The sequence below is a fragment of the Physeter macrocephalus genome, chromosome 17, assembly GCF_002837175.3.
Source record: "Physeter macrocephalus isolate SW-GA chromosome 17, ASM283717v5, whole genome shotgun sequence".
NCBI classification, from domain to species: Eukaryota; Metazoa; Chordata; class Mammalia; order Artiodactyla; family Physeteridae; genus Physeter; species Physeter macrocephalus.
This window is the reverse complement of record NC_041230.1, coordinates 13,292,942-13,304,044: the sequence shown is the minus strand read 5'-3', so window position 1 is coordinate 13,304,044 and position 11,103 is coordinate 13,292,942. Positions and strand designations below refer to the sequence as shown.

Genomic DNA, 11,103 nt, shown 5'->3' with positions numbered 1-11,103 from the left:
GGAACTAGAGAAAGAAGAACAAACAAAACCCAAAGTTAGTAGAAGGAAATAAATCATAAAGATCAGAGCAAGAATAAATGAAATAGAAACAAAGAAGACAATATCCACTTAGCACTGCCACCTGTGCAGAAAATAATCTATGCAAATAGTTGGTCTACAGAAGTCATGCTCAAAGTGTGAAGCAGAGACTACTGAAGCAGAGACTCTGGCAATGGAGCCCAGCAATCTCTGTGTTAACAAGCCCTCCAGGTGATTCTTTGCTTAAAAAATAAGCTTCTGGTGTACAGCATTATAATTCAGTATCTGTACAAACTGCAAAGTGATCACCACCACAAGTCTACCATCCATTACCATACAGTTGACCCCCTTTATTTTTGCCCACTCCCCATCCCCATTCCCCTCTGCTAATGACTAATCTGATCTCTGCATCTATGAGTTTTATTTCACTTGTTTGTTTGTTTTTAGAGTCCACACATGAGTGATAAGGGTTAATATCAAAAATATGTAAAGAACTCATACAAGTCAACAACAAAAAACCAAACAATCCAATTTAAAAAATGGGCAGAGGATCTGAATATTTTTCTTAAAAAGACATAGAGATGGCCAATTCAGGCACATGAAAAGATGTTCAACGTCACTAATTATGGAAAATGCAAATCAAAACCACAATGAAAAAGGTATACGTAGGGCAAACAAAATGAAAAAAAAAAACCCCACAATGACACATCACCTCACACTGTTAAAATGGTTATTATTGAAAAGATAGGAAATAACAAATGTTGGAGAGGGTGTGGAGAAAAGGGAACCCTAGTACACTGTTGGGACTGTAAATTGGTGCAGCCACCATGGAAAACAGTATGGAGATTCCTCTTAAAAACAGAGCTACCATATGACCCAGCTATTCCACTCCTGGGTACTTATCCAAAAAACACAAAAATACTAATTTGAAAAGATATATGCACCTATATGTTCACTGCAGCACTATGTACAATAGCCAAGATACAGAAACAACCTAAATGTCCATCGATGGATAAATGGATAAAGAATATGTATATATACACAATGGAATACTACTCAGCCATAAAAAAGTACTCAGCCATAAAAAAGAATGGAATCCTGTCATTTGCAACATGAATTTTAAAAAAATCACTGAATTCCATTGTATGTATGTACCACAGTTTTGTTCTGTTTTATTTTGTGTGTGTGTGTTATTGCTGTTGTTGTTTTAGTCCAGTCATATATAGAATGACATCTTACTTGCTTTTGGTTTTGGGAATTTATGAATAAAGCTGGATTCATGTGCAAGTTTTTGTGTGGACATAAGTTTTCGACTCAATAGAGTAAATACATAGCAGCATGACTGCTGGATCATATGGCAAGACTATGTTTAACTTTTTAAGAAATTGCCAAACTGTCTTGCAAAGTGGCTGCATTAGTCGGCTCGGGCTACCATAACAAAATACCACAGACTGGGTGGCTTAAACAACAAAAATTTATTTTCTCACACCCCTGGGGGCTAGAATTCCAAGATCAAGATGTCAGAAAATTCAGTTTCTATAAGAGCTCTCTCCCTGGCTTGCAGATGGCTGCCTTCTTGTTCTGTGCTCACATGGCCTTCCTCTGCGTGCGCACATAGAGAGGGAGAGAGACAGATCTGGTATCTCTTCCTCTTTTAATATAGACACCAGTCCTATGGGATTAGTGCCCTACCCTTCTGTACTCATTTAACGTTAATTAGCTCCTTAAAGACCCTGTCTCCCAATTCAGTCACACTGGGGGTTAGGGCTTTAATACATGATTTGTGGGGGGAGGGGATCCATAACAATAGCTATACCATTTTGCATTCCCAGTAGCAATGAATGAGAGTTCCTGTTGCACTACATACTTGCCAGAATTAGGTATTATCAGGTTTTTAAAAATTTATTCAGTCTAATAGACGTGTGTGGGTATCTCATTAATTTCTTAATTTACAATTCCCTAATGACATCTGATGTACATCTTTTTATATGCTTGTTTGCCCTATCTATATCTTCTTTGGTAAGGTATTTGTTCAGATCTTTTGCCCATTTTTCAACTGGGTTGTTTGTTTTCTTACTGTTGAGTTTAAGTGTTCTTTACCTCACATATTTTGAAGCTCTGTTGTTAGGAACATCCACGTTAAGGGTTGTTATATCTTAGAGAACTGACTTCTTTATCATTATGTAATACCTCCCTGAAAAACTCCCTTGCCTTGAAGTCTGATATTAATATAGCTACTCCTACTTTCTTTTGATTAGTAATAATGTGGTGTAGCTTTCTCTATCCCTTAACTTTTAACCTGTCAGTGTCTTTAAATTTAAAGTGGGTTTCTTGTAGATAATATACAGTTGGGTCTTTTTTTTTAAAATCCACTCTGAAGTTTCCATCTCTACAGTTAGTATATTTAAGTCATTCACATTTAAAGTAATTATTGATACAGATGGATTAATAACATGTTTATAACTGTTCTCTACTTATTCTTTTCTTAATATTTCCCTCTTTTTCCTGCCTTCTCTTCTTTTAATTGAACATTTTATATCATTATTACAGCTCCTGAGCTGTAAATACCTTTACCTCTCTTCCCCAAGACCTGTTCATGCCCCCATTTAGGCTGGGACTCCCAGATTCCTCTCCTGCACAGGTTATCTGCTGAGCTTCAGACCATTAACTAACCACATTGCAACATCTTTACCTTGGACTCCCTAGCCCCTCTTCTACGAGGGGCCCTTTCTGAAAACTTTCTACCCTCACTTGAAAGCTGTTTCCATGGATGGGGTCACCACCTCCAGGGCATCCTTAACAGGGCCACTGGTGTCACCCAGATGCACCCCTTGCTCTCATTGTCACATGCAATGATTCATCTCCAAGGTCCTGTTGGTCATCCCTCAAATGCCAGTTCAGGGTACTCCCCACCCCATGTCTCAATATTCAGCTGTCACTTCATTATCACTGTTAATATTGTGGATTTTGGGAGAGACCCTGAAGGATTGAGAATTTTCAATGTGGCCCTCGTATGTGTGGGTAACTCCATGTACCTTATTGCATGTGACCTTAGCCCTGACTGCTCATACCTACCCCTCTGGGTAAAATGCAAAATGCCCAACAATGACTGCTAATCCGCAAGAACATTCCCTACCTCTCCTAGAACCACCTTTGACCAATGATTCCCAAACTGGCTGAATGCAGGCTGACTCTTCCTGTAAGACCTGTAAAGTCCCTGCCCTACTGCCCTGGTCAGATTGCTACTTCCAGGCCTTCCCAGCGGGCATTTCAAAGCAAAGGCTTCTGCTACCTGGTTCAAGCTATTCTCTCCCCACCATGTGTCCCATTGTGCTCACATCCAATCATCAAATATGGGCGAGTCTCTAGGTTGTGCCGAGATGTGCACCCTGGCTCCCCGTTCTGAGCCCCATCAGTGCATTATGATGGAGGGAGTTTTGTTCTCTCCAAGCCAAGGGGTTCCTGTCTCATCACACTCAATCCATGAAAACTGTGTGATGGCAGCATGTGGCCTATACACCAGGCATTGGGGCACCCCTATCACATGCCTGTCTCACAAGTCTCCATACAGTATTTGTGTCACCATACTTGCTGTGGTGTGTCAGTACCTCCATTCTGTCTCACAGATCATTGGTGTGTTTTGCATGTCAGTTGGATGTGTCTCATGTCTGTCACACATCTTTTCTCTATGGATGTGGTATATGTGTCTGGGTCCTGGCTGTGTTGAAGAGTGTTAACATCCCAACACTTGTCACACAGTGTCCCAAGGGTTTATGGGAAGATTCCAAGGTTGTATTTAGGTATATCACAAACCCATCACACACAATCCCCAAATATATGCGTATGACTCTAGATTGTGCTGCAGTATCACTACACACCTGGTACATTTAGTACCTGAAATATTTGTGTGTTTCTAGACTGTGCTTCAGTGTGCTAGCAAAACACACTGTCACACCACATTTCCAGGTGTGTCACCATCACACATCTGTCATATTTGTATATCTCCAAGTGTTACCATTACATGCCTGTCTGCCAGGAGCAGACCCCAATTATCCATCTCTTCAATATTTAGTTTACAGGAAAGATGGGAGAAGGGTAAGTACACTAAATCAGAAAGGTGCAAGAAACCAAATCTAGAATGAGATCTATTCTAATGGACAAGTGACCCAGCAACTTCAACAAATAAATATTTGCAAAGAAAATATTTGCAAACGAAGCAACTGACAAAGGATTAATATCCAAAATTTATAAGCAACTCTTGCAGCTCAATAACAAAAAAACAAACAACCCAATCCAAAAATGGGCAGAAGAACTAAATAGACATTTCTCCAAAGAAGATATACAGATCGCCAACAAACACATGAAAGAATGCTCAACATCATTAATCATTAGAGAAATGCAAATCAAAACGACAATGAGATATCATCTCACACCGGTCAGATTGGCCATCATCAAAAACTCTAGAAACAATAAATGCTAGAGAGGGTGTGGAGAAAAGGGAACCCTCTTGCACTGCTGGTGGGAATAATGTAAATTGATACAGCCACTATGGAGAACAGTATGGAGGTTCCTTAAAAAACTACAAATAGAACTACCATACGACCCCGCAATCCCACTACTGGGCATATACCCTGAGAAAACCATAATTCAAAAAGAGTCATGTACCAAAATGTTCATTGCAGCTCTATTTACAATAGCAAGGACATGGAAGCAACCTAACTGTCCATCAACAGATGAATGGATAAAGAAGATGTGGCACATATATACAATGGAATATTACTCAGCCATAAAAAGAAATGAAACTGAGTTATTTGTAATGAGGTGGATAGAACTGGAGTCTGTCATACAGAGTGAAGTAAGTCAGAAGGAGAAAAACAAATACCGTATGCTAACACATATATATGGAATCTAAGAAAAAAAAATGTCATGAAGAGATTAGTGGTAGGACAGGAATAAAACACAGACCTACTAGAGCATGGACTTGAGGACATGGGGAGGGGGAAGGGTAAGCTGTGACGAAGTGAGAGAGTGGCAGGGACATATATGCACTACCAAATGTAAATTAGATAGCTAGTGGGAAGCTGCCGCATAGCACAGGGAGATCACCTCTGTGCTTTGTGACCACGAGAGGGGTGGGATAGGAAGGGTGGGAGGGAGGGAGACGCAAGAGGGAAGAGATATGGGAACATATGTATATGTATAACTGATTCACTTTATTGTAAAGGAGAAACTAACACACTATTGTAAAACAGTTATACTCCAATAAAGATGTTAAAAAAAAAAAGAATAAAAGGAGGTAACTGGCAGCTATTGGTTAGCAGACTTATGAAACATACCTATTAAAAGTCATATGGATACATTTTGGATGCTAATCACAATGAATCACCTTAAAAAACAAACATATTTTGGAAACAATTGAGAAAACTGAGTACTGATAACATATCTGATAAGATTTTAAAGTATTTTTATTTTGTATGATAAAGCCCTTACATTTTGGAAACACATCATGAAGAGGTTATGAATTAAATGACATGATGTGTATGATTATAAATAACTCAGTAATAAGCATGGGGATAGATGAATCAAGAATGGCCATGCAATGATAAATAATGGAAGACTGGCAAATCGTTCATGAAGCGTCATAACAGTCCTGTCCAGTTTTATATATATATATATATATACATATATATATATATATAAAATACCTATTGCAAAAAGGAGATTATATCCTTGTAGTAATAATTTTATCTTAATAAGAATGGATTGGGCTTCCCTGGTGGCGCAGTGGTTGAGAGTCTGCCTGCTGATGCAGGGGACACGGGTTCGTGCCCCGGTCTGGGAAGATCCCACATGCCGCAGAGCCGCTGGGCCCGTGAGCCATGGCCGCTGAGCCTGCGCATCCAGAGCCTGTGCTCCGCAACGGGAGAGGCCACAACAGTGAGGCCACAACCCGCGTACCACAAAAAAAAAAGAATGGATTAAAAAGAGCAGAAGGAAATATTGTGGTTTCAGGAGTGTAAGCATATATCACAAATATCAAACTGTACACTCTATGTGCAGTTTAACTGAATCATACCCAATAAAGCTGTTAAAAAACCAAAGGTACAAAATACTCAAAACTTGTCCTTCCTAGTCATTTTACTGTTACCTGTGTTCTTGGGTTTATTTATGGTAACTCTATCAGTATGGTGGAAAAAAATATAATGATGAGCTACTGTGCCTCTCTTCTCATTCCATGTTCAGTGACATCATGTTGGAATCTTGAAATTGGCCACTGTGGGGACCTGCCAGGTGTAAAGGTGAGATGGCTTCTACAACAGAAACTTGCAGTGACATATCTGGCAAGGGACCTGGACAGGCTAGCAAGTGCAAGACAGCTCCTGAAAGCTTGCCACAAACTTGGAACTTATGAAGAATCTCCTCACTGTGGATGTTCATTTATAAAAGGTTCAACATCAGGCAGATGTCTTCCTCACAAAGGTTCTCCTCCAGTGTCATTATATTGAACAAGGAGATTGCATATTCCCTGTATGTGTATGGTGACTCCTCTCTGTGAATTTCCTGCTGCCTAATGAGGTCAAACTATCAGCTGAAGGCTTTCCTACATTCACTGTATTCACAAGGTCTTGCTGTAGTGTGAACTTTTCTGGTACTGAAAGAGGTTAGACCTTTAGATGAAGATTTTCTTAATTCACTGTACTCATAAAGCCTATCTGATTGAATACTTGGTGCTGAATCAGAGAAGACCTTTGACTGAAGGCTTTCCCACATTCACAGCACTTGTAAAACCTTTCTCCACTGTGGATTTTCTCATGCTGAACAAGGACAGACCTTAGGCCTAAAGTTTTCTCTTCAGACAAGCTTTCAGTGATAAATCAGACCAGATCTTGAACTGAAAGCTTCTCCACATTTGCTCTATTTCATGTGGCCTTTTTCTAATGTGCAATCTCCAGTGCTGTATAAGGTGGGTGCTTTGGCTAAAGAATTCCCCAATTTCTTTACATTCATAAGGCCTTCCTCTAACGTGAACTATCCAATATTTAATGAGGCTGAAGCTTTCCTAGAGACTCTCCCATACTCATTGCATTCAGAAGGTCTTTCTCCAGTGTGAAATCTCTGGTGTTCAATAAGCCTGGAGCTTTGGCTAAAGGATTTCCCATATTCATTGTATTAATAAGACCTTTCTCCAGTGAATTCACTGGTGAGAACAGGTCTGTATTTGCAAGCTGAAGACTTTCCCACATTTGTGGAAAGCATAAGTCCTTTTTCCATTGTGGACTATCTGGTGCTAAACAGGTGTGTGTTTGTGGTTGAAGGCTTTCCTACATTTGTCACACTTCTAGTCATTTTACCTACTGTGAACAGCTACCCCACACTCAGTGCTGCTGTGTGGCTTCTTCTGTTGTAAGTGGCCTGGTGCTACAAGAGGCCCAAACTGACCAGGAAGCACTTCCCAACTTTGTTACAGGTGAAGGAATTCCTTGGCACATGGAATGTGTAGCTCTTCACAAACGAGGCCCTGTCACATCCCTTCTGAAAGTTTTTCTCTACAGTGCTGCTTCTGGTGAAGGTTTACACTGAAAGAATTGTTTCCCACATGATCCATAAGTGTATGGTTTTTGTCTGGGATGTGTGCCCCTTTCCTCAGCCAAGTGCAAAATGTCTTTCAAGACAGAGACACATGTCTCACAGGGGTGGGCTTTCTGGGGAAAGGGACCTGCTTTGGGAGTCCTGACCTGTGACATTCCTTCTACAGAAACACTCTGCTCAGAAGGTACCTCCTCATCTTCCACTCCATGCCAATAACCTGAAATCAAAGAAATACAGGTGAAGTGCAGTTGGCTCTGGTGGGAAGGGGCAACTCCAATCACAAATGTGCATCTGATACACTAATGAATGAGTGTACGTGAGTTCATAGGATTATTGTCAGGAGGAGGGAATTGGAGTCAGGTTGAGAAGTAGCTGCTGTGCAGTAATGGTCCTCTAAAGGTCACAGCATGGGGGAAATGAAGGATACAGCAAAGTACCAAGTGAAGGAGAGAGGATGGGGTGCAACACGAAGAGGAGAGCCAGGTCTACAACTCACTCTGAATGGTTTTCAGCACTCGCCTGCTGATGACACAGGAGTGCTGTGCAGAAGGATGTATATGGGCCCAAGAAAACACAATTGCATCAGAGTAGCTCTTGTTCAAAGACTACTTAGATATGTGCACATCTCACGACATAATATGTGTGGTGTAATGGTGGAGAACACTGTGAGATGGAGCAGTGGAGAAGAATGGGTGAGATGTGGAATCCACTGTGAGAACAGAGGATTCACCCTGGGCTGAGAGTCAGTGTAGAAATGACAAGTTGGCAAAGTGTCAAGAATGAAGAAGGAAAGGTAGAAATGAGGTGTGGCCACTGGCACCAAAATAGTAATGGAAACAGAACGGAGTTATGGTATGAAGTGAACACAGCCCTGATGTCACATCCTCTTACCTGCTACTCAATAGGGCCAGGGACCCTCTGAGCCCATTTTGTGGAGCTGGAATCATGCCCACCCTGAGAAGCACCCATAGCTCTTCCCCTATCCCCAGGTGAACATAGTACCTGGATAACGCAAGTTCTAAGGAGAAGACTGGACAGGTGAGTGGCCAAGACTGGACAGGTGAGTGGCCAGCACTGGCCAGAGCAACTCATAGGAAAGAAAACTCAATATTACCAAAAAACCCTCAGAGGAGGATCTTGCAAGAATAGCCCGTGGGGGACTTCCTTGGTGGAGCAGTGGTTAAGACTCCACGCTCTCACTGCAGGGGGACCGGGTTCGATCCCTGGTCAGGGAACTAGATCCCACATACATGCCGCAACTACGAGTTTGCATGCTACAACTAAGGAGCCAGCGAGCCGCAACTAAGAAGCCCGCAAACCACAACTAAGGAGCTCACCTACTGCAACAAGACCCAGTGCAACCAAATAAATAAATTAAATAAATATTTTAAAAAAAAGAATAGCCCATGGGCCACAAAAGTAGCGACCATGTCAGTGACTGCGATGACTAGCATAGGCAGATATAAGGATATATCAGCTAAGGGAAGGGAGTAGACCCTAGGGCAGAGGCGTCACCTGGCTAGAGAAAGAGAAAGCGAGGTGAGGTCCCAAAGGCTAACTTCAAGACTCCTGACTCCTTCCCTGCAAGGCTTTGGGGCAGCAGGTATTGGGACTAAGTGGGAAAAGGACAGGACAGTACAAACAGCTCAGCCCTAGCAACCAGAGCACCTACCCGGGGAACTGGGGAAGAAAGCAGTGCCCGTGGTGCTGATGTGAGAAAGACTAATCTGTTCCTGGGGAAAAGGAAAAGGTATTGGGGCAGGTATGAGGGTCTTACCTACAGAGGCCATAAGTGCAAAGTTCTCCAGCATCACATCGCAGTATAGGAGTTTCTGAGCCTCATCAAGGAGATCCCATTCCTCCCAGGAGAAGTAAACTGTCACGTCCTCAAAGGTTATACTGCCCTGCCATGATGAGGAGAGAGGAAACCATGAACAGCCTCTCTCTCAAGGACCCCCAATCCATACCCCCACATATCCAGCCCACATTCACACTTCTCCCCAGCTCCACAACTCAGATGAGGTATCGGACCCTGGTGCCATTTGTGCCTACTCTCTCCTCATGGCCCCGTTAATTACTGTGTCTGGCCCTTGGCAACATTAGGCAGGTGGGCACATGGATGCCATTAAGATCTGGACCTGCCATGCAGGAATTCTCCCAGATGGTACCTCCCAAGCACCACCTGGGCCCAAACTTGGGTCCACCTTCATCCTTCAGTCCCCAATACCAGGACACTGGCGATATCAATTCATACTTCTTCTCTACATGCACATAGTTCTTTAAACTGTGCCTCTTCCGTATCTCCAGACCCCACAGCCACCACCACCACCTCCCTGCCTCACGCATGTGGGGAGACCATAAATCTCTCCCTGGCTTCCCCATGTGTTACTTCCCTCATGGCATCAAGATTATGCAAATGCAAACAGGATTCAGTACTACTCCAGGCCCTCAATGGCTCCTGCTGCCAGGGCAGCCTTGAATCCTTCTATGAAAGCCTCACTTCCTGGTTTATTGCTTGTGTCACCCCCAATCATTCAGAACAATATGCAGACTTCAGATCCCACTGGTCGTCTCCACTTCTGTGTTGCACTTGCTGTCCCCTTATTAGTCACAACCCTCCTTTCTCAACCTAACCCTCATTCAGAGACCAACCTCAGGGCTCCCCTTCCCCAGCTTAGTGACTCTATCAGACAACCACATTTTCCCCTGAGCTAATCCACCAGCATGACTGAAACACTCCAGTGTCACCAAAAATCCTGGTAAGTCCATAGATATGTGAATAGGAATCAGCCTCAGCCTCATGTTTCCTCAATTATACCTAGGCCTCTGCATCCATCTCAGTGTCTACTCTACCCTTGGAAGTCTTGACCACCTGCCAGACCATCCTCTTCTCAAATCCCCTTTCATGGCCGGTTCTCTCCCTCAACTGTGCTTGTGACGCATACCACCCCTAACCAGGTGTTCTAACAAGAGACCCAGTCCTGGGGCGCCACCTTCCCTTTCCTGGACTGCTAATAGCATTACCCCCATAACCTGAAGATTCCTCCTCCAAAGTGTGATCCACAGCTCCACCTCCTCTTTTTTTAATTAATTTTTGGCTGTGTTGGGTCTTCGTTGCTGCGTGCAGGCTTTTTTGAGTTGCGGCGAGCTGGGGCTACTCTTCGATGCAGTGCGCAGGCTTCTCATTGCAGTGGCTTCTCTTTGTTGCAGAGCAACGGCTCTAGAGCGCAGGCTCAGTAGTTGTGGCGCATGGGCTTAGGTACTCCGCAGCATGTGGGATCTTCCCGGACCAGGGCTCAAAACCGTGTCCCCTGCATTGGCAGGCGGATTCTTTTTTTTTTTTTTAACATCATTATTGGAGTATAATTGCTTTACAATGGTGTGTTAGTTTCTGCTGTATAACGAAGTGAGTCAGTTATACATATACATATATCCCCATATCCCCTCCCTCTTGCGTCTCCCTCCCACCCTCCCTATCCCACCCCTCTAGGTGGT

The 11,103-nt window shown here is 43.0% G+C and overlaps 1 protein-coding gene across 1 annotated transcript in view; it reads right to left on the bottom strand.

The window, feature by feature from the left end:
• Positions 1-9,461, bottom strand: part of LOC114483987 (zinc finger protein 550-like) — a 20,230-nt gene extending 10,769 nt beyond the window's left edge. Inside the window, exons 1-2 of the mRNA XM_055079121.1 lie at positions 9,386-9,461; positions 7,755-7,825 (exon numbers count right to left, since the gene is read on the bottom strand). Coding sequence (XP_054935096.1) covers positions 7,755-7,825; positions 9,386-9,419 — 105 coding nt within the window. The 5' untranslated portion in view covers positions 9,420-9,461. The remainder of the gene's footprint in view (positions 1-7,754; positions 7,826-9,385) is intronic.
• Between the last annotated feature and the right edge of the window lie 1,642 nt (positions 9,462-11,103).